The 22,166-nt window shown below is 49.2% G+C and overlaps 1 protein-coding gene and 1 long non-coding RNA gene across 3 annotated transcripts in view; one reads left to right on the forward strand and one right to left on the reverse strand.

Annotated features, from left to right (window-relative positions):
* Positions 1 to 598: 598 nt before the first annotated feature.
* On the reverse strand, positions 599 to 20,516 carry Pitx2 (paired like homeodomain 2). 2 transcript variants are annotated; one of them, XM_020185609.2, is made up of 4 exons: positions 19,822 to 20,516; positions 16,032 to 16,087; positions 4,317 to 4,522; positions 599 to 1,849 (listed from the first exon to the last, which is right to left on the reverse strand). In XM_020185609.2, the coding sequence occupies exons 2-4, from the start codon at positions 16,075 to 16,077 to the stop codon at positions 1,286 to 1,288; spliced, it is 816 nt and encodes a 271-aa protein (XP_020041198.1). In that variant the 5' UTR covers positions 16,078 to 16,087; positions 19,822 to 20,516; the 3' UTR covers positions 599 to 1,285. The 2 variants fall into 2 exon arrangements, with proteins under 2 accessions (XP_020041198.1, XP_020041197.1); XM_020185608.2 differs by lacking the exons at positions 16,032 to 16,087; positions 19,822 to 20,516 and adding an exon at positions 5,399 to 6,659.
* LOC141410865 (uncharacterized) overlaps positions 3,143 to 22,166 on the forward strand; it is a 242,136-nt gene continuing 223,112 nt past the window's right edge. Inside the window, exon 1 of the long non-coding RNA XR_012435653.1 lies at positions 3,143 to 3,588. This is a non-coding gene — a long non-coding RNA (uncharacterized lncRNA). The remainder of the gene's footprint in view (positions 3,589 to 22,166) is intronic.

Raw genomic sequence — 22,166 nt, forward strand, 5'->3', positions numbered from 1 at the left:
ATGGTCTTTGTTTCTTTTAATGTCTCCAAAGGATTTGGAAATAGTAATGCAATATAACATGAAGGATCTCTCTACTTAAGCCTTAAAGATAAACTCAGAGGCCTAAATATTTTGAACCGGAGGTGTTTCCTTGTAAATTTATTATAGATGTATTTGTTCTAAGAGGACTACATATAAACTGTACACGTATACATGCACACATACTTCTCCAGAACAATTCACAGGAGGTGGGGTTTTCCTTTGAATGGAGTAAACTTCAGAGTCATTCCAACCTGGTGGACTTCTAAATTTCTTTCACCTTTCTTCTTTCTTTAATATTATGTGCTAGCAATAATGGAACCCTTTGGGTTTAAGCCAAAGAAATATCTGAGGGACAAGACCAGACTTCCCAGCTTTATTCGTGGCCCCTCAGGAGTGCGCACTCTCTCTCTTTTTAGTTTCTGATGGATGGCTACAATTTATTTCTACCAAATTTAAATAAGTACTGCTGCCTTGCATGTTTAACTAGGCAGACATAGGAAACTGGTTTTTGTTCAGGGGACAGTTAATGAGCCTCCCTGGCTAGGTGACAGAGGAGGGGAGAAAGAATCCAGACCAATGTGTATGCAGTATATTTTACTCCCATGAAATAAAACACATTTTTTCATATTTGCTGAAAAGTAAAACAGTAATATTGTACGAAATGTTATACACAGGGTAGGTTGTACATGTAATTTCAGAAACATCATTGCATCCACCAGAGAAACTATTCTAAAACTGATATTCACACATTTTTATAATAATAATGTTAGAAACATACAGTGTGGCATTTAGTATATACATTCCCTTGCTCGCAAGCGAAAAATCCTAATCGCTTCTGTATAACATGCTTTATTTTAAAGCCTAACCTTTAAAACACTGTTGTGATATTACTAACAACTGCTTTTATAAAATTAATTTGACATTTCCATATATATACATCCTTTCAGTCATTTTAATGTTAACAATGCTAAACTTAAAAAATAACAAGCTTATAGTAATGTTAAAATGTCATATCCAGTCAAACATTTGTTGGCGTACGTGTCCTTGCAACTGTTGGAAATACTTTCAGTGAAAGATGTCAGACAACTGAGGACATTCCTTTGAAATCAAAGGAGCTCTCTGGAATCAGTGGTTTCCTTTTCTCCCTTTCTCTTTTGCTCTGCCTTTCTTTAGCGCGCACGACCTTCTAGCATAGTTCCCAGTCTTTCAAGGGCGAAGCTGCCCCTCCCGCACAGTCCTAGGCTCCCCGCGCTGCGGACGCGGCTCACACCGGCCGGTCCACCGCGTACTGGCAAGCGCTCAGGTTGGACGCCGGGTTCTGCACGCTGGCGTAGCCGAAGCTAGAGTGCTGCTTGGCTTTCAGTCTCAGGCTGGCCAGGCTCGAGTTACACGTGTCCCTATAAACGTACGGAGGAGTCGGCGGCGCATAAGGACAGGCGGGCGTGGGCACCGCGGAATTCAGCGATGGGCTGCTCAGGTTGTTCAAGTTATTCAGGCTATTGAGGCTGGAGCCCGGGACGCCCGTCACCGCCGAGGGCACCATGCTGGACGACATACTCATGGACGAGATGGAGTTGGGCGGGGAAAACATGCTCTGCGACGACAGGGGGTTGACGTTCATAGAGTTGAAGAAGGGAAAGCTCTTGGTGGACAGGGAGGCCGACGTGAGGCCCTTGGCGGCCCAGTTGTTGTAGGAGTAGCCTGGGTACATGTCGTCATAGGGCTGCATGAGCCCGTTGAACTGGGGCCCGAAGCCATTCTTGCACAGCTCGGCCTGCTGGTTGCGCTCTCGCTTTCTCCATTTGGCACGGCGGTTCTTGAACCAAACCTGATGGGGCGGTGGGGGTAAGGAAGCAAACAGAGGCGACATGGCGGATTAGTGAAAAGGTGATCACCGAAAGCACCTGAGGCCACCATGGGCCCGCAAGCAAGCACGCACGCACGCACACATGCACGCACACCCCTTAGCGGCGCCGCGTCTCCGCAGCGCGCACCGCCAAGCGCCCAAGCGGCGGAGGCCCCAGTCCCAGGTCTCGGTCAGGGATTGGAGGCCCAGCCGGCGTCGGCCTGTGAGCCTGGGCCGCGCCCCAAAACCCCAATCCGACGCCTGGCGGCCTGCGGGTCACTTGATCACTAACTCGGGCCCTCCTCTGGTTCCCCAAACACTTACTGTAAAATGAACGAGGGTCAGCTAGCTTCCAGCCCAACCCTTTCCCGCCCTTACAAACTTGCTCCCATTCCAAAGCTACAGCCCCAGTTAGTGGGACAAGAGGGTCTGGAAGGACACTAGAGGACCCGCTTTCCCTCCCACATGGCTCCTCCCTTCCCTCCAGTACCTCCACCGTCATCCCCCGCCCCCCACTGCAACGCGCTCCTTCCACCAAGGCCAGAACGCTACACCCTTCCTCGCCTAGAAAAAGAACCAAATAAAAAGCAGAAGACCACCTCCTTGCTGCTCGTTAAATTCCGCGAGCAAGGCGTGTTAACCCAAAAATCCAGAACGGATGGCTATGCAGCCTCCTCCTTCCTTCTCTCTGCTCTTTCTTGCCCTCCTCCCACCTTAAGGCCCCGCCGGCGAGCCTGGCCCAGCTCTGACCCGGCCCAGTGCGGTGGTTTGGTTTTGCCGGCGGCCGCCCAGGATGGTCAGCCCCCACCCGCGTCCCGTGGCCCCGCCGCAACCCCTCTCCCAATCCACAACGGGCCCGCTGGTCGCTCCAGACGGCGGCTTTTGTGTATTGGAGTGAGGCCTGGTCCGACATCCCCAAGCTGACACTAGTGATGTTTCACATTACACATCTCTGCCGGGCTCAGCCGCCTAATCCGCTTTTTGCCTTTTTTCTTTCATTCTCGATTTCCTTTTTATCCCCCTTCCTCTTTGCACCCGACTGCTATAAAAAGCACGCCTCACTCCCACTTGGCTAATCAAGCAGCCCCTGGAAGGAGGGAGACAGGGTCCTGTACCCGGACTGCAGAGGACCTGGGAGGGCTGCAGAATGGCGGGTGGGGTGAGAAGGCTGTTCTGAATTCCAGAAAACCACATATTGTGCTTTTGTTTTAATTACTTGCCATTCTTACCCTAGGCCTTCTAAACTTTGGCCAGGAGAGAGGAGTACGTGCAAGATCCGTTCCCTGATGCTCAAGAAAGACTGACCTTCGCAAAACCACGAGGTCCAGGCCGAGCGCGGGCTCGGGGGGGGGCAGTTAAACTAAAACCATTTCAACTCTATCCCGGCTCTTTTATCTGCAAGCATCGCCTCATCCCTGCACAAATGCCACCCAGAGAGGGTCTTCGTTCCCTCTACTTTGCGAGAGCATTTTGGTTTTTTTATTTTCCTCATTATTATTGTTATCTAATGTTTTCTTTACTCTGATGACTTTATTTTTCAAAACAAAACTCTTAAAAGAAAGCAAGAAAGGCCTTTGGATACTGTTTGGTTCTGTTTTCCGCTTCCAGAATCCTAACAAACTTGGAATTTTCCACCGACCAAGCCAGGATGTTGCTATTAAGTAATTTATCTAAGCTCATCTTTGTCAATCCATAAAGTGCAGATTTGCTACAAAGTTAAGGTAAGTTCTTTTTTCTAAAACTATAATTATAGTTAGGCGGAAGGGTGTGAGTATTGTATCAATTTTCAAAGGCTTCACCTCCTGAGAGAAGATAAATAAACCAAATTGAAGTCTTTTTTCCTCATTTTCTTTTTAAGAGACCTAGCAGAGTCATAGTTGTATATTAGTACTTTGCTTGCAGAGATTACAAATCCAGGGACAAGAGAGCATGATAGGGATCTGACGGCCAACCCCCCCTGAAAAAGCCTTCTAAGGAGCGCGAGCGAGCCGAATAGAGAAAAGGCTGGGCCAGGCCGGGCGCGAAGGTTCCTAAGTGAGGGCCAACCCTTGCGTGTCTCGGGCGGGTTTCCCTAGTTAAATGAGCACAGGTTGGAGCCTGTTCTCGGTTCCTGGCCGGGAGGGATTTTATTAGTGCTCGTCTGGCGACTGCAAGCCGGGAACACAATGCCCTTTGCAGAGGAATGCCCACGCGGCCCAGCTTGGGAGGGCGCGGGATGGCGGGACAGTGAGCGGGTGCGGCTCCCGGCGCCTGCGCCGGCCAGGCAGCTCGGCCTGGGAAGGTGGAAGCTGTAACCTTCTAACACAAGCGGCCAACAGCCTTTGCAAGGCCGCTCCCCGCCGGCGCCCCGCGGGACAGCACGACTGTCCCCATTCCCCGGGATCCTACTGGGCCTGCAGCTCCACAAAGCCCTCCCCTTAGGTTTCCCAGGAGGGGTCCTGGCTCCTACCCTGACTCGGGCTTCCGTAAGGTTGGTCCACACGGCTATTTCTTCGCGCGTGGACATGTCTGGGTAGCGGTTCCTCTGAAAAGTGGCTTCTAACTCCTGCAGCTGCTGGCTGGTGAAATGAGTCCTCTGCCGCCGTTGCCGCTTCTTCTTGGACGGGTCCTCGGCGCCCACGTCCTCATTCTTTCCCTGTTGGCTCTTGTCTTTCTCTGAAAACGAAACACAAAGATTCTGCTCAGATTGCCCACCTGCAACCCGCGAACTCCAGCTGGAGCTGGAGTCAGAGGCCGTGGAGGAGCTGGGCTGCCTGGCGCTGGAGAAGAGTGTGCGCTGCGGCGCTGCGCCCGCAGGGAGCGCTGCGTATGTGGGGTGTGCAGACGAAAGTGTGGGTGTGTGCGCCCCATCTCCTCCCCTCCCCCAGCGCCGCACGTTTTATTTACATGTTTATCTCACGGAGGCGGCAGATCACTTTTATAGCCTGTGCTTTCAAATGTATTTATCCTCCTCTGCGCAGACACACAAGTCCCCCGAGACACGAACACGCGCGCGTTTTACAGACCGTCCCCCCACCGCGCTGAAATCTTAGTTTCCCATGTGGTTTGTGAAGGCTAGGAAAAGTAGATGTTGGGATTCAAACAGACACTCAAGTTTTCCGGCTCTTCAGGAAAAAAAAAAAAATGCCTTTCGAGATGAGCATTTCTGACTAGTTTCAGAAATACTTTTTTCTACAAGCGGAGCTCCTCCCGGGCTGAAAGCCAGAGGGGAGCCGGGACAGAGGTGGAGCGGCCTCTGAACGTCCTTGAATCGAGATGCTGAGACTTTTGTGAGGTCAGGGTAGGAAAGGGGACGGGGGTGCGGTGGAATTGCCCGCGCCACTGGCGCCCCACTAGCCAGGTCGGAGGAGGTAGAAATGAAAGGGACAGGGTTATTGGAATCCCGGCTGCCGGAAGTTCTGTGGCGAGCAAGCACTGCGACCACTCCCACCACGCCTCCCCCAGGAGGGGCCGACTTCCTCGGGGGTCAGACGGACCCGGCGGCGCGGGTCCGCTGCGCTGGATTGTCCGCGGGGCGGCGCGGCGCCTTACCTGCGGCCTCCGGGCTGGAGGTGTCGGAGATGGTGTGCACCTCCAGCCTGTGCTTGGAGGAGTCCAGGGAGCGGGGCTGACCGGGAGCCAGGACCGAAGCCATGGCTAATGGCTGGGGATGGTGACAGGAGGAGGAAGACGAGGAGGCGGCCGACAGCTTGGTCCCGGCTGCTCGGTGCTCCAAGTGCAGCGGGCCTTTCATGCAGTTCATGGACGAGGGAGTGCGCCGCCCTACGAGTCCCGGGCTACCGCCCCGCCGAGCCCCCGTGGTCGCCGCTGCCCGTTCTGGGTAGCGATCTAGGCGCGGAGTTTCCCCGCAGTGGCCGCGGTGGGCAGAGCCAGGGGACGCAACCCCCGCCAAGTCCTCCAGCCAAGCCGCCCCCGTCTCCTCCGGAAGGCTCAAGCGAAAGTGTCCGGCAGCCGAAAATCAGCGAGCAAACGGAGACATGAGGATGTGGGTAGGAGGGCACCGCTCCTAGAGTCTTTAGGGAGCAGGCTTCCAAGATCCAAAGCGAAACAAGAGTGGGCAAAGACCCCCTTCTTCCCTCCCTCCCTCCCCCAAATACCCCTCCAATAAGGAAAGCTAACGCCGATCGCGCTCTGCCCGCCCCCCGCGCGGCAGCCCTGACAGCAAAGTGTCAAGAGTGACAGGGACAGGTAGCTGATATTAGATCCCCTGCAGCGGAGGCAGCGGCCACAGCAGTGGCGTGGGCCTCTGAGCGCACCCTCCGCAGCGCGCACGCACACCCCCTCGGGCCGTCGAGCTGGGACCCCCTTGCCGCAGCTCAGCTCCAGGCACCCAAGCGAGCGTCGGACAAGATCTGCGGCTCCGCGCTTCCCTGTTGGCCTAACATCTTAAAACCAGAGGCGGGCTTCCTGGTGGTGAGACGTCACTCTGCAGCTGCCCTCCCCAACTCTCTCCGCCTCCACCTCCTCCCAGACCCTTCGCAGGGCGGGAGTGACGTGGCTCCACACCAATCGCGAGGCCTTGAGGAGCGGCGGAGGGACTGTCGTGTCTGCACCTATCAGGGGTGCGGGGCCGACCTAATTCCTAGCTGTGCCCACAGGGTCTACACAGACAAGCTCCTGGGAATTCTGCCCCTGCCTGGCCAAAGGGGATCGGGCTTTTAGATGGGAGTGGAAAGTGGAGAGATGAGGGAAGACTCTAAAGAGAGGAGCAGAAAGGTCTCAGGCTGAGAGGTACAGGATCAAGAAAGCAGCCCTCTTTTTGTGACTCACTACATCCATTTTCAATCAAGAGTCCCCCCACCCCCACCCTGCCCGGTATAGAAAGGAGACATACTACCTAAAACTACAAAATTTTCAAAACATCAACAAATCACCCTTCCGACCTTAAATTTTTCCAAACGGCTTGTCAGGTGAATGCCCCGCTAATCTGAAGAAGCTTTACTTTAATTGCAAAGAAGATGGAGCTCTGAAAAGGCAGGCTAATAAATTAGAAATCGAGAAGAAAATGGACCCGTCAAAAGAAAATTACCTTGACTTTACACGAACAACTGGTTGGTAGTTCGCCCTGGATTTATACAAGAATAAAAAGTCGCCTCAAATCACGTCCTCTGTAATGCTTATTAGTCCCCAGACAGAAAACACACAATAGAATAGAAACCCTAACCCAGCGTTTTCAAAATGCTGAAAGCTTATCCATTCTACTTAACGTTGATTAAGACACATATCCTAGATCTTTCAAATTCCTTGTACACTGTATTAAGCGCGTCCTAACCGAGAGAGCCATGCTTTAAATTCGACTCTCTTGTTTACTTTATTATCAATCAGATTCAAATCCATAAAGCCTGTAGAATCAACAACCTTGAGCTAATTATATATAAAATATGCTTTAATGAATTTCCATACAATTAAGAATGTTGCCAAATAACCAATTTCAAGGATAATTTTTAACAGTCATTTTCTTTTCCTAGGGAGCTCCAGGCTGTCTTGAATGATTAAAGTACAGGCAGACAGAAGCAGTAGGGTGTGGGCTAAGCCTAGAAGAATGCCCAACTAGGCATTTATATAAAACCAAACTAAAACAAAAAAAATCACCTTTGGAGGCATCAGCTCTTTATAACACTATTCTCAGGGAAATTTAAGCTCCAAATAAAGAAATCCAACATATTCCAAAATTATTTTTGGAAGTCCTTTTGTCCGGTGGAGATGTAGTGCTCCAGCACAACCAAAGAGGAAAGAAAAAAAAAAAAAGTCCTTTTGTCCCCCAGTTTAGGTCAGTTGAAGAACACAAAGTAATCTCCCTGGGATTTTGCATTGCGATTGTTTTACTGTGGAGTTAGCGTTATCGTCCCTGAATGTGTATTTGTTTGACATTACAGTCAATGATTTGCAACGCCAGTATGAGGTATCTTCAACAAACTCCCTGCTGGTCCTCGTTCACAATATTGGGAAACTTAACTCAGTCTGGCATTGAGCAGAGGAAGCAGACTACAGATGTATTTACATTTGTCTCCCCTTTGCCCTGCCCCCCCAATCCTATCTACCATTCCTCTCCCTTTTAAAATACACTTGAGAGCAGTGCGGAGAACTCAATAAGAATTATTTTTCAGTCTCTTCCCACCGGCATCCCACTCTAAGAAGAATATGGCTACTGGAGGAACTTCCTAGTAAGCTTTAAGTCAGCATTTCTGGTTTTAACCTTTTACTCTACTTCAACCCCATTTCACGCGCGCACACACACCTGTTCCGAGCAGAACATGTTCCCATGTGACAGACCTGCATTAGCTGAGGCTCATACATCCAGCTATATTAGGTCCTGCAATCTTATCACTAAATTATACATATTACACCAGCAGCCTGTTGGTAAAGAAGGTTAAATTAATTTACATTCTGCTCATTATCTGGTGCTTAAATGACGCATTTTATCCCTGAGATTTGGCGGAGGAGCTCCTTCTCAGACCCCACAGCGTTGCACTGAAGACAATGCTCTTACATTTGTAGTGGTTTTTAATCTGATAAGACTCTAATTTGCTTAAGTCTTTTAAATAAGGGTTTTAAATGTTTCTAGCCATTTTCTTATTGAATTTCCTCTAATTCCCCCAAGATCATAAAGTATATGTGTAAAGTAAATATTTTCTCCCATTGCACTGCCAGCCGTTGACCTATAACTAAGTCAATATGAATCCAGCTCTTTTCTGCCCGATGTGTTTACTAATCATATTCCAGTTTCTTCTTTTAAACCTCAGCATAGCTGTGGGTCCCACCATACCATGCCCTGAAAGCTTCATTTCACCAATAAACTCAATCAAAGAATGAAAGCTACTCCACTGTACTGAGTATACGCTCTTCCTTGTTTCAAAGCTCTGAGCTGCAAAAATTTTCTGGAGGCTTGGGATGTTTTTCAAAACTCCTTCTGCTGGAAAGGTAAGAAACTCCAAAGAGCCATATACATTTTTAAGACCATCTCTAATAAATCCACGGACTTTGGTTTAAGCTCTGGTGGCTTTGCTCTTCACATGAACTTTCATCAGGACAAATACACACCTAGGAAGGACCTCAACCAGCCTCCAAAGTGGATGAAAACTCCAAGGGGAAGTGACAGTTCCTCATAGTGACAAAGAATGGAAGATGTTGGAAATGGGGGAATCTTCCAACTGTCAAGACATCTAAAAAGATAAAAAAGTCTTCAATTGTGTGGATCCACTGAAGTCAAGAGGAGAATAAAGAGAATGATCTGGAGAACACTGATGAAAGTAAAAGCAAAATCACCTATCACATATGTTTGCATATTTATGTATTTGCACACACATGCGCGTGTATGCACAGTTCTCCAAGTAACTAACTCAAAGTGAGTATTTTCTTTGCATTTTTTCCAGTTGGAGTCTCAACCTTCTCTTAATCTCCTAATCACTTTATACACTCCAAGCAGCCACAATTGAGTGACATTCTTCCCAAGACCAACAGGACTCACTCTATGGGTGGCAGTAAAACAACAAAATGAAAAGTCTATATGAGGGGAAAAGGAGGTGTGTGGTGGAGACCAAGAAATGCTTTTCAATGTAAACTCTGGTGGCCATGTTGGTGGTGAACAAATTTGGAGATTTCACCTACAGAGACTTGTAAACAGGCACAGGCAGTGTAGATAAGGAAGAGGTGGGAAATCAAGAAATCTTATGTTTTGTAGTGAATTCAGCTCCACTGTAACTTAGACTGGATTCCCTCATTGGCTCTAGAAATTACTGTGATTTCAGCCTTCATCATAGAAGTTGTCAATTCCGAAAAAAATCAGCGTGGCTCTGATGCATGGCCTCCTTAGGGCAAAGAAAGGAAAGGAGCCGGGTTTTGAGCTTTGGAGGCCAGGAGACATCAGGGGTCGTCTCAACTGAGTTTTCTTGCTTACTCTTTCAAAGAAAGACCCTCTAGGAGGGAAATGTGTGACACGGGGTCAGGCGTGTTCTGAGCTGGTATTTGCCACCGATTACCAGTCTTAAAGTCTTATTTAATTTCACACTCTTTAGTATTAGTTGCGTCAACTCCCTCCGGCCATCACAGGGAGAGGTTGGGCTGGGTGGCCACTTTGGGTAGTTGCCCGTCGATACCCAATCAAGAGATCACCACATTTTGGAAAGAATCTGTCCTTAGATGGCTCAATTATATGTCTCTCCGGAGCTGTCAGGCCACAGAGGGGCGGGAGTGCTGCCCAACCCAGGCCAGCTCAAGGACGTGGTCCGCCGGGACTCAGCTCGCAGCCACGTGTCGGGCGGTGAATGCGTGCGCGGGTGGTGTAAGGCGCGGAGGTCAGAGGGAGACCTTGCACCCTGCTCAAGAAGTGGCCTTTCCCCCTCTGTTTCCACTGCCTGGCTTTTCACAAACCAAGCTGGAAAGAGTACCCTTCCTCCACAGCTATGAAACTGACCCAGACATTGAAAGCTTCACTGTGGCTTGCCTTTCCCCATCCCTAAATGGGACGAAAAAGCTCTGGCTTGTTAAAGGTGGAGGATTCTTTTCTGAATTAGAAGTTCCTATTCTACTGAACAACACTCACCATCTCTGCAGATACTTGTGTTGCTCTCCCACAAGCAACATCTTGAAGTTTGGGGTGACTACTGGAGGGTACCGGTGGGAAGTCCTCCTACTCACCGCCCATTGAGAGGAAGAGACTGGGGAGGGGGGATTGTTAAAATCACTAAACCAACAAGCTAGTAATGCCTTCTCATACATTTGCATATTAGTGCTATGGGGCTACTTAATCTCTGCAAAGCAAGTATTATAATGAGCTAAGTAAAATGAAGAGAACGTATGGCATAAACGTGTGTTCGGTATATGGAGGATGAGGGAGGTTGGAGGGATGAGAATGAATGAATATGAGATTAAACATAGATATCCAGGCTTGAAGAGAAGAAAGTGGCAAGGAGCTAAATCAACTCACTTAAGACAAAACAAAACAAAACCCCAAAACTGATTGGATTAAAACGCTCCTCTCTCTCTTTTCTTCCCTCACCAGCCCTGTCTACATCCCTTTCCTATTTCTCTCACTCTTCCTTCTTTCTGTTTTCTCTCTCTCAGACATGCCGGTAGCTAACATTCAGCATTAGTTGTCATGGTGACCATAAATCACATAAATCCAAAAATACCCACCTATAATCTGAGATGAAGCTTTTATTTCCCTAGTGAAATAATATTTTAAAAGCTGTCAGCTGACACACACACAAAAAGGAACCCACCTCATTGTAGTAACCCAAGTAATATATTACTTCTAAAGGTTTAAATTAAAATGTCAGCCTGTTAAAAACATGCTGGGAGAATCTTGGGGACTCCTGTGTCAAATCCTCACAAAGAATTTGACTCTATCTCTCCTGATCGTTCTTTAACATGTACACAACCTTTTGCATATTCTCTCTCCATTAACTTCTCCCTTCCCACCCAACTTCCTTAGTCCAAGATGACCCTGTGCACCGAGTAGTAAAAGAAAGGAGCCTGGTCCAGTGCTGAACATTTTGAGGACTTTGTGTGTTGCTTATCCATCGTCAATCACTACCCCAAAATAAAGATGGAGGGCTTTAGAGGTAAAGGTGCTGGTAGGGCTTTAATGGAGAGGCAGCCTAAAGGAATTAAGAAGAAAAAAAGTCAAAGAAAATGTCTGGAGGGGAAAAGACGGGACAATGGAGAGCTGAGCTGGGTGGCCAGGTGCTGTGGTTAAGTCTAGCCCAGAAATGGTAGGAGTATTCTCCCACTCCAGCCTTTTCCCCCACTGAGAGGAAACTTTCCCAGTGGATACCCTGGGGAGGGCATAGCGGCTGCAGTTGGGCTTTTTTTTTTTTTTTTTTTTTGTCTTCTACTTTGGGCTTGTTGTCTTTTGCCTATCTTGGATTACAGGGTATTCGCCTAGATGAAGAGCCATTAATTACCCATTCAGTCAATATTAGGAAGCCGACAAAGCTTTTTACATAGGATTAAGAAGACATCAGATTGTTCCATTAGTATATTCCTGCTCACGAATAAGCTTTCGTTATACATTTCCTTTTCCCCCGAGTCGCTCTAACAACTGCATATATTAACAACCGGCGGTGAGGAGAAAGAGCCGAACCAGTCTAAAGAAACTTTGAGTGTTTGCGGAGTGAGGAACATCCGGACCTGTAACGATCGCTTTGCCAAAGATCCGCAGTGACTGCTTACCTTTGGACAACTGGTACAATTTCCCCTTCGTGGGGAAAAAAAAATCCACAAAGGGAGAAGAGGCAGATTTGATGGTGGTGTTGGTGTTGGTAGTGGTGGTGGTGGTGGTGGTGAGATGGAGAAAAAATAGAAAACTCCCTTTTCCGCCCAGCTCTCCTGTCTCCCAGCTTCTTTCTTCAAGCCTCCTTCAGCAAGCATCTGTCGCTTGCTGCCTGGCCACAGTAAGATCCCTCCACCCTAATACGCATGGCCTTCATTCTCAGGGTCCAGACCGCTGAACCACCTCCCCCCTTCCCCACCGTCTTGAGTTTTGCTAGAGGCGATCTGCCCAGATCCCGCTGGCATCCTTGTCAGCATTAATGTCGCTTCATAAAGGTGAAAGAAAACCGGATTATTGGCTTTCAGGGGTACATTAAGAGTCTACGGAGCATGTGCTCCGCAAACATTTGCTGATTGAATGAGTGTGTGCGGAGGTAGTCTGTGGCAGCCTAGAGGGCCAAAGTTAACCCGCGTCCTCGGAAGCTAGTAGGACTGGGCGGCCGCCGCGTGAGAAGTGTTGTGTAGCCATAGCTGTTGTCGCGAGGGGCCTTGGGGTCTCCCTCCCAGGCGGAGAAGGTCTGAGCACACTGGAGACTTGAGACCAACCAAATGCTTGGTCAAAGCTATTTAAAAATTAATTGCATTGGTGGGGGAGGCCAGGAGAAGTACCTGCTTAGTGTCCCAAGGCAAAGCCAGGTGTTGGGGCCAAAGGGGCAGCAGCGATTTCAGCCTCGAATCCGGAGCCGCTACCCCATAACTTTTTGAGTCATGGACAGGGAAAGGTTAGTCTGTCCCATTTCTAAAGGTCAAAACCATTTTTAAGTTCCTCAAAACGCTCTCCTTTCCCCCCCTCCCCAAACAAGAAATCAAAGGGTTTCTGATCTGCCAAGATATCCTCCGCGCATCTCTGTACCTTCTTAGGGAAAGGGAGGTGTTCTTAACTTGCCACCCCAACCCCAGCCGCTCGCGGTGCTCAGTTCTTCCTCTATTACTACTCTCTCAAACCCCTGACTAGAATTTAGGGGTTGTCAGTCGCCCTCACACTCCATCAAGTTTCAGGGTTCAGCCCAGCTTGGGGTCCGCCCAATGGGTATCCAGGGGAAAGGTGTTCGCTTGCTTGATGGTCCCTGCCTGTCCAGAGCGTTTTCAGTGTTTGAGGTGGAAATGGTGCTTGGGTGAGGAGAGGGTAGGGGCAACAATAGAATGTCATGGCTCTTTTGAAAAATTACCTATCATTGTAACATTTTTTTTTCTTTTTCAAAACCAAAGAAAAGCTTTGGTTTTGAAACAAATCCTTTTGTTTTAAAAGCAAGCGTGGCCAAGAGTTTGCATATTCCATAAATTTCCTTAGAATCGCTAGAAAATACTTACTCTAGAGACTTTCCTTTAGAGATGCTGTGACTTTACCTACTCCTGTGTGACTTTTTTAAAATTTGTTTTTGTCTGCCAGTTCCCTAAAAGCCAATAAAATCAAGATTTTCAGCATTTCTTTCCATCACATGCCTCATCTTATCTAGTAGCATTAAACATGTTTGGACATCTCTTCGATCCAAAAGGTAGAAAACAGACGTATTGGCAAAGTAGGGGAAAAGCCTTTCACGTGCACCAAAAGAATCCGGGCCTGAAAGTAAAGGCTCAGAAAACAATCGTCCATTATTTCTAGGATTTTTTCTTCTTCTAATTATCAAAAGTGAATGCCCAGCCATGCCCGCGCCCTAGATTCTCAGACACCTAGAAAGACCTTCTCCCAGCCTGGACTTCTGGAAGAGGTCCTGCCTCTCGCTTGGAGGCCACCTGTCCTCAGAAACCATTCCTGGGGTCAACAAAATCCGGAGTGGGCGTGGGATTGGTGGGGGAGGAGGAGACAGGTCGGGTCCCTCCAGCTCCCAGCGCACAAACGTCCGCCCAGCTAGCCCACAGTCCGCCAGCCCCATTCGAAGCGAGATTGGGGAACAACCCTGGTCTGGCGGGAGCCTGGCCCGAGTTTGCACAAAGCCTTCTCCCCGGGAGTCATCGCTGCTCTTGATTTTTAACCATATTCCAAACATTCTCCGGTCTAATAATTTATTTTTACGACCGATTATCAAACAGAAGAAGAATTTAACACAATCTTAATGACAGAAATCACCCAACATTATCTCTGCATTGCCTCCATTTAACTCCATGGGGTTAATCCCGGACAAGTGAGCGTTTAGCTGGCCCAGCAGGACCCCTCGCGAAATTGTGCAGTGTCGGACCGTGAATCTCCAGCTTTCTTTAGACATTCTATTTCAACAAATGATGCTTTTTCTCTCGGATACACAGAGAAACCCAAATGAAGCGCCTTTGTTTTCTTCTTAGCAATTCGGTTTGTTTACTTGGCGGGCGTCCCAAATCGCCCCCTTCTGGCACACATTACATTTCTGTCCTTACACTTTAATCCGGAAGGAGGGGCTCAGGGGCCTAGGGCTGTGGGGGGCTTTATCTCCTCACACTATCAAAGGTCAACAACCTCCTAAGACTAGGCACTTATTATTATTTTTTTTTTAACGGAGCCTGGAAAAGTTGGAGGGTAGAGAAACAGTAAAATTGAGTATTTCATGTGTTAACTCCCTCCCCCAAAGCTCCTCCCCAATCTCTTACACGTGCACACTACTAAAGGACAAGTTTCACTCAGCGAAGGCCCGTGCAGTGGGTTGGAGACATTTTAACTTTCTACACAAGCCGATAGACTCCTGTAGGGTGAAACCAGCCAGTCACGCCAAGGACATCACCAAATCCCCAGATCTGGCAACCAACACAGCAGGCAGGTTCACGTCCACGGGGGGCTCACACTCCCTGCCCCCCTTGGCTGCTGAGGGCTTGCTGCCCCCGGGCTCGGCAGGGTTGTTGTCACAACCCCAACCAGCCGAGGTAAATTTTCGCCAACACAAGTTCCCTGTGCTCGCCTCGCGCGATAAACTCCGCACCCACAAGCCTGGGTGGGGCCTGGCTGACAACCTCAGGGACGGGGTGAGCCCTGGTGATGAAGAGCTCACTGGGACATGGCGTGCGACAGAGGTCGCTGTTGGACCACTTTTCCACGCCAGCGAGAGGCGCCGAAGTAGGCAGAGGCGTTTGTAAGGGATCAGACCACAGGGAGAGAGGACAGGGAGAGGTGTTGGGTCTCAGGAGTGCAGTAGAATTTGGGGAAAGGAATTAACGTCCTCGGGACGGCTGCTGCGCGTTCTACCCAGAGGCCAAGTGTCTTAAGTTCAAGCCTCAGGGGCTCCGGGTTTAGCTTCACCTGCCCTGCGGTTCACCCGAGGCCCAGACTCCTGGAGCCGGTGCCCAGCGCGCGGCCTGAGCTTCCCTCCTGGCCTTACCATTGGCGCCGGGATGCTGCCGTGGGAAGAGCTTGCTGCTGGCTGCCTCTTTCCGGCTCTCGGGAGAGTCCGTGAACTCGACCTTTTTGATTTCGGAGTCTTTGGAGAAGAGACATTCAACGGCTGCCGGCTGCACGCCTGGGCCGCGCGCGCACCGGCCCCACGTGGAGTGGAGAGGGTCGCCAAAGACAGTGGCCGAGAGGAGCCCGGGGCGAGGGCGGGATTGGGCAGCGAGCAGAACGAAGGAGAAAGAGGGACGGAGAGCAAAGACCCAGTTAGAGGAAAGAGCCTACGGCAAGCCCATACCCCGGATCCTCCGGCAAGCCAGCGCAGGGCGGAGAACTCTCTCCGCGGCTGCCCAAGGCAGCAGCCGCTGAGGAGTGTCAGGGCCTTAGCATGCGCGCGCAGCCTCTTCCTGGTCCACCTCTACCCAAACCTCCTCCAAAGGGAGAGGTCTAGACTGTCCTAGTTCTGATGTCCTTGCTGCCTAGGCTGCCCTTCAGGCAAGCGCCCGAGGCTCCGACCTCGCCGCGGAGCCGGTGCTTTTCGCGGCCCTTGCGTGCCGCGGTCACTCGTCCAGTGACAGGGCAGGAGAAGCGAGTTCTTACCTAGTTGCACACACGCCGACACTAGTTTACGGCAATTGGTCTCCATTCCCCGTTATCTGCAAAACAGAAGAGAAACGGCTGTAAGAAGCTGCGGCCGTCGAGCCAGCGCACAAGGTCAACGTCAAGTATAGCTGTTCTGCGGCTTCTAGGTATGAGGATCCCGGCGTGCTTCTAGGGCCAGACAGCCTCTGGCTGCCCAGCAGTGTGCCTAGCATAACCTTGCATCCAGGACCTCTGAATGTCTGAACGTGTGTTAGCAGGGGATCCACCTCCAGAGGTGCTGCGGTTGGGCCCAGATCTGGAGGCTGATAAAACCATCAGGTTTTGGGGAGGCTGCAGAACTCCTTTCAAAGCGTCTGTGTTGGGGAGCAGCCTTAAGCATTTACACAATTTGGGGATGGGTGGAGTGGACTTTTCCTTTTGGGAAGGACACCAGTGTGTACAGTGTCCGTTAGTTGGAGCTCAGTAAACATTTGCAGAACGTCAGACCCAACTTGCCCGTGTCATAGGCTGCGTTTCCCTCCGTTTTCTGTAATGCTGAAAGAAAGGGACTCTTAGCCTAGGGTGCTCCAGGAGCGAGCTGACTTCGGGCTTCTCATCCATCAGGAGCCACTTTTCCATATTTAGCCACACTTTTCCCCTGGAGACACTCTCGGCCATTTATTTACCCTAAAGTATGATTTAAGATCGCAGAGTTGAGAAACTGGGTGGACTGAGCGAGACAGAGAAAATCAGAGCAAGCCTTCCTGGAGGGTTTACTGCCCGCCAAGCACCGAGAAAGAGCACTGGGAAAACTGCTCCTCCAGTTCTTTCCTTTCCCCTCCCAGGCAAGCCAAATCTTTTTCAAATTTCCAACCACAGCGCAGACAGCCAAACGTTTAAGGCGCGCCCCCTTCTTTGCCACAGGCAAACCGGGAGAGGTGGGTGGCGGGGGTGGGGGGGGGGGAGCCGATGGAGAGGGTAGAAGAACTGAGGTTGTTTTAAAGACAAGAAAGGAAGGTCCTGGGCTGCCCAGGCCTCTTCAATCTCGGCTCCTGCCTCTGTCCTGGCTAACCAGAGTACACTGGCGACCCGAGAGCCCACTTCTCCTGAGTCCAGGGTTGGGGGTGGGAGCGGGCATTGCTGGGCTGGTGGAGGGGCAGAGGCGGGGCAGGGAGCTGTGGGCCTAGTTGTGGCCTCAGTCGCGTTTGCTCAGCCTCTCCAGCAGCGAGCCGGGCCCCAGGGGCCTCTGGCCAAGGTCGTTGCCTAGAGGAGGGGCTGCCCCGTGCGGTGGCGTGGGCATCCGAGGGTGGAGATCGACAGGCGGTTCCCCCACCAGCTAGCGCGCCCCGGGCGGGGACTCTGCCGATCCTTGTGGGCCCGTGGGCCCAGAAGTAGCAGTTTGGCGGCTCCAGATTTAGTGATTCTGCAGTAAAATCACAGGATTAGTCCCTGATTGAGATGTCTGTTCGTGAGATATTACAAAATTCATTATCACAGCTTTCTACTAACTCGATATGAAGTAACACAGATGGGATTTTATTAGTCCAGACTTCAAATGTTTACTTATGATAATTTCAGGGGAAATTTGCATGTCATCATCATTTCGATAATCTTTTTTTTTTTTTTTTTTTTTGTATGTCTGAACTGGCTGCATTATTAGCCGGTAGCCCGGGCATTGCAGATGGTAACTGCAAATAGTTTTTATTTTTTTTTTAAAGGAATGAAATATACAAACGAGAAAGTTCTGGTCCTGAGTGTAAAGTCAGTCAATTATTATACATTCTCCCCTCACCCTTTATGCTTTAGTGCAGAAGACCAAACAAAGCAATAGGAAATTAATCTTCAAGAACTCGGAGGGCTCCACTCTGAGCACCGAAAGGAAGATCAAGGCGTGTTCCTTAGCTTACTCCTACATATGCTGGTGACTTTGGGATTTATTTTGCAGCAAAATGAACCCCCAGATCTACATTTTGTACTTCTTATAATGACCAGGCCTAAGAGACAGATTCAATTCAAATAACTGGGGAAAATAATTTTTTGAGAGACCTCCAATACCTGCTTGCTGATTCTTAAACTTGTCTTGTCAAGACAAGTCTTGTGTGACAAATGTTGCTGCTGGATTTTGGGACTAGCTTCATTGGCTAATCTCACAAATTAAGATGTGAGACAGCTCCTGATAGGAAGTTATTCTCACCCCAAAAACTTCATATCCTAATTGGAATGTATATGCCAGGAGATCTTGTTTTGGCCAACTTCTTTTATTTTGTGATCATGCTAAAAAGCACTACACAGCAATTAACATACACAGAACCACACTGGCAAGGCAGACAGGCAAGTCCTGAGAAATCAGTTTGCTTAAAAATAATTTCTGATGGCTGACACAAGAATGAAATTGCAGAAGAAAGTATAGTCCTAATAATTCCAAATCCTTTCACATTTCCCCCCTTTGCATTTACCTTGTTATCCTACAACAGAACCCTTAATGGAAAGTTTAAAAATAAACAGCACATGAGCATATGTTTTAAATGAACTAAATTGGTGCGATTAGCCAGTAAATTAATTTGCAGTAATCATTTAAGGAAATTAAAATACTGCTTTAATGAAGTTTGCATTTTACCATGTGTAAGCCTCCTTCTAGACTAATATCCATGCTTTAGAAGCGTTTGAAGACAAACACACTGAACTTAACAGGACAAAGCATCAAAATAATTTAAATGTAGTATTTCTGAGATAAAGCAAAACATTCCACAAATGAAGTGGCAATTTAATTTTTCAGAAAAGTTGGATCTTTGGAATCTTCTGCTTATTTTATGCTACCTCAACAAAAAATCCTCAATTTATTTTGCTTATATACTTTATTTCATTAGAATTATTAGTATTTGAATTTTAGATGAATTTCCCCCCAAACGATACTTCATGTGATCGATAGAAGCATCTTTAGTTCTGATCAATGGCCAAAAAGAAATGAAATGAAATCTCTAAATAAGATTAATTTTTCATAAAATAGAATGTATGAATTCCCATTGTTTTCATTCATAACAGTAAACGTTTCTTTTTCCGTTTACTTTGCTTGAATAAGACAAAATATTCGCACAAAAGAGAGTAAGAAATCACAGCACCCTGTGATAGCCCGATTTCTAAATTGTTTAGGAAAGTAGAGTGATTACATTGGAATAAAAGGAACAGGGATCTTGGGTGTAGAATCGTATTTTCCCCCTTAGTTGCCAGTTGGAAAATTCTTCTCTCCTCTGCATCCATTTAAAATGTATCTCCTGACTTCAGGAGATTGGAGTTGACTGGTGATCAATTTAAAGGATTTATAATCCAAAGTAATTGTGCGAGCTTGGTATCTAGGCCTGGCTCCCAGGTAATTCGCTCGGGCCTGAGAGGTCACTAGCTGCCAGTTAAGATGGAAATCTCTTTTTCCAATGGGTAATAATGGGAAAGGGGCTAATCTTCCAGTAGCTGAAACTTTGTACCGCACTCTTTATCTTGAGAATGCTAATTTTCGGTCTGGGGATTTGTCCCTGCCGTGCTGGCACCGAGATTTGAGGGAAGATACCTCGTTTTAAATGCCAGCCATGGTCTGGTTTCCCACTCGACTTCAGCACCCGGTAGATTGTTAGCGTCTGGGACCGGGGACGAAAGGAACAGAGCTTTGCAAGGTCTGTTCGCCAACTGCGTTACCTCGGGGGGAAACGCGGCCCCGAGAGCCACAAATCACCTACGGTGAAGATTCTCCAAAGTGGAACAAATTTCCAGACTCGCATTATCTCACATCCATTCGGGAGAGATGGCCTCCACTTACCGGCTACCGGGAGAGTGCTTGCTGTCTCCACGTCCCACCGCTTCCCAGGGCGATTTCCAGCGAGCCGAGGCTCGGGCTGCACGGCCAGAGCCCCAAAGCCGGGCCCGAGAGGACTGCAGGGCTCCCGAGGGTGCCAAGATCGGAGAAAGTCCACGGGTGTGCGGGGGGCCTCGGAAATCTAGCCGTCGTTTGCAGTTTCTTTCTGCTCCTCTCAGGCTTTCTCGCTCAGTCTCGCACTCTCGCTCCCCTCCCTCCCTCTCATCCCTCTCTCTTCCCTGGGCTCTGACTCTGTGTGGGGAGTGACGTGACGTCAGCAGAGATTCCACCAAACTCCGCTGCACAGTGGCGCGCGGGCGGGCGGGCGGCCGAGCCAGGCTGCGCGGCGGGTGATCAAGGAGCTATCACCGCGCTCCGGCCAGCGCGGGGGGAGCGCGTAGGGGCGACACAGGGCGAAGCAGGGCTGGGAAGCCGAGGCCGACTGGCGGAGGACTGGGGAGCCAAAGAAAGAGTCTGAAGGGAGAAAGGAGAGGGAGCACCGCAGGGCGCTTAGACTGCGGCAGAAGCAGAGCTTGCAGCTGGAGCCGGTACTCCACTGTGAAAGGAGGACGGGAAGGGAGGCTGGGGTGGAGAAGGAAAAGGAATCTGGGTCAACGCTGGAGCCCTAATAAATCAGAGCGGGAGGGTCAGAGCGTGGGGAGACAGAAACCTGCTCTTGGGGAGCACATCGGGAAAGCTTGGGAAGAAGGGGCAGGAAAGGTGACCCACGACATGGAACAAAGGACACAATGTATGGGGTTGTTTGGGGCTAGGCGTGTGGAGTGTGTGTATGAGAGAGACCTCCTTTAAGGCCTGCAGGGTGGAGGAAAGAGGTTACAGCAATAAGGAACTGTGGGAGAGGCGGGAGTGAGAGACCGAAAAGTGGAGGTGGGTGGAAGAGAGTAAGAGAGGATGGCTGGGGAGAAATTGGAAAAATGGGCTGAGTGAGGGGGGAGAAGGAGGACAACAACAGCCGGGAGTAAGAGAGTTAGGCCGATCAGCAGAAGGAGGCCAGGACGCCTGGCCCAGCGCGGCCGGGACACCGCGCCTGAGGTCCAGACGGGTGGACCAGCAGCGCTCCGAGTGTCCGAGCGCAGGTAGGCTCAGCCACACACTGACCAGTGTTCACTGTGGGATCGCCTGGACAAGACTCCGACGCCCAGAGTCTAGAATTTCCTCTGCTGTACCTATACTCAACAAGTTCACCCCGGGTCATGGATACCTCATTTTTTAAAATGACGAGGTTAAGGTTCCTGACGAGGGTGGTATTAAATTGCACGAGATGGGGGTGGGGGAGGGGGAGGCGGCTTCCCTCAAATTCTCATACACTCCCAAAGGCGAAGAGTAGGTGAGGTTTGAGAAGCCATTCTCACCTGAAAAGTGTGTCCTACTTGTGAACCCTGATTTTCCGATGTCTTGACTGGAGGGCGTGCACTTTGGTAGCGAGCAGGATATTTTGGCTCTATCCCGCCGTTGGGTGGAAGGACTATAAATATGATTGGCCTGAAGGAGCAGGTAAGAAGTCTTCTGCCAGGAGTATGGGACAAAGTCCTTTCAATTTCAAGGGCGTCCTGTTAATGTATGTTTTTGGAAAGCATCAGACAGCAGCCATCGCTCACAAGTGCCGAATTTCCCACCAATATTAGTCCTACATGGAAGCAAATCTCAATCAGGCCCTCCATTAAAGAGCCCTTCTCTTTGGTCCCCGATAGAGAACAAAGTTCCCTCTAAAAGTTACATTGCTTTGACTAAATCAATACACCAATTCATGCAATCTTAGGAAAATATAATGACTTGTTGAATGTGCATGAAATACGTACATTTACAAAAAAAAAAAAAAGAGCCCAGGCTTTTAAAACTAACCCAGGGTCACCACATAGGTGCTGGGCTTTTCCTATGTGTGGAGCTGTCTGGAACATGTTCTGTGTGTTCTTGAATTACTCCGTGTTTTGAATTCATTTGAGTTAGCAGTAAAAACAGGCAAACAAACTTGCTCAATTTGTTTTGAGTGTTAAGTCCCTTCACTTTGAAATAGCTAACAGTCGACAGATGGACTCATTTTCTGGAAAGAGTTAGCCTCTTCAGCCACGAAGAAAACTGGTTCGAGACATCTACATTTTAAGCCATTTCTAACCTCCACGTAACATCCATGAAAACTCAAACTTTCTCTTTTTACCCAGTGGAAACTCAAAGCAGTGTTATTGGGGGAGGGGGAGGTAGAGGGAGAAATGGGGGGGGGGGAAACCCACGGGGTGTTCTTAACTTTGATTTCCTCTGTCTCTGAGAATTTTTTCTTTCTGCTTTTTGAT

This window comes from Castor canadensis, chromosome 9, assembly GCF_047511655.1.
Source record: "Castor canadensis chromosome 9, mCasCan1.hap1v2, whole genome shotgun sequence".
Lineage (NCBI taxonomy): Eukaryota > Metazoa > Chordata > Mammalia > Rodentia > Castoridae > Castor > Castor canadensis.

Bases quoted from the DNA above. Each gene is read 5' to 3' on its own strand.
- Pitx2 (XM_020185608.2), bottom strand. From the start codon at position 5,609: ATGAACTGCATGAAAGGCCCGCTGCACTTGGAGCACCGAGCAGCCGGG. The intron at 4,523-5,398 runs GTAAGGCGCCGC...TTTCGTTTTCAG, and splicing joins CTCCAGCCCGGAGGCCGCAG to AGAAAGACAAGAGCCAACAG. The intron at 1,850-4,316 runs GTAGGAGCCAGG...CCGCCCCATCAG, and splicing joins TTACGGAAGCCCGAGTCAGG to GTTTGGTTCAAGAACCGCCG.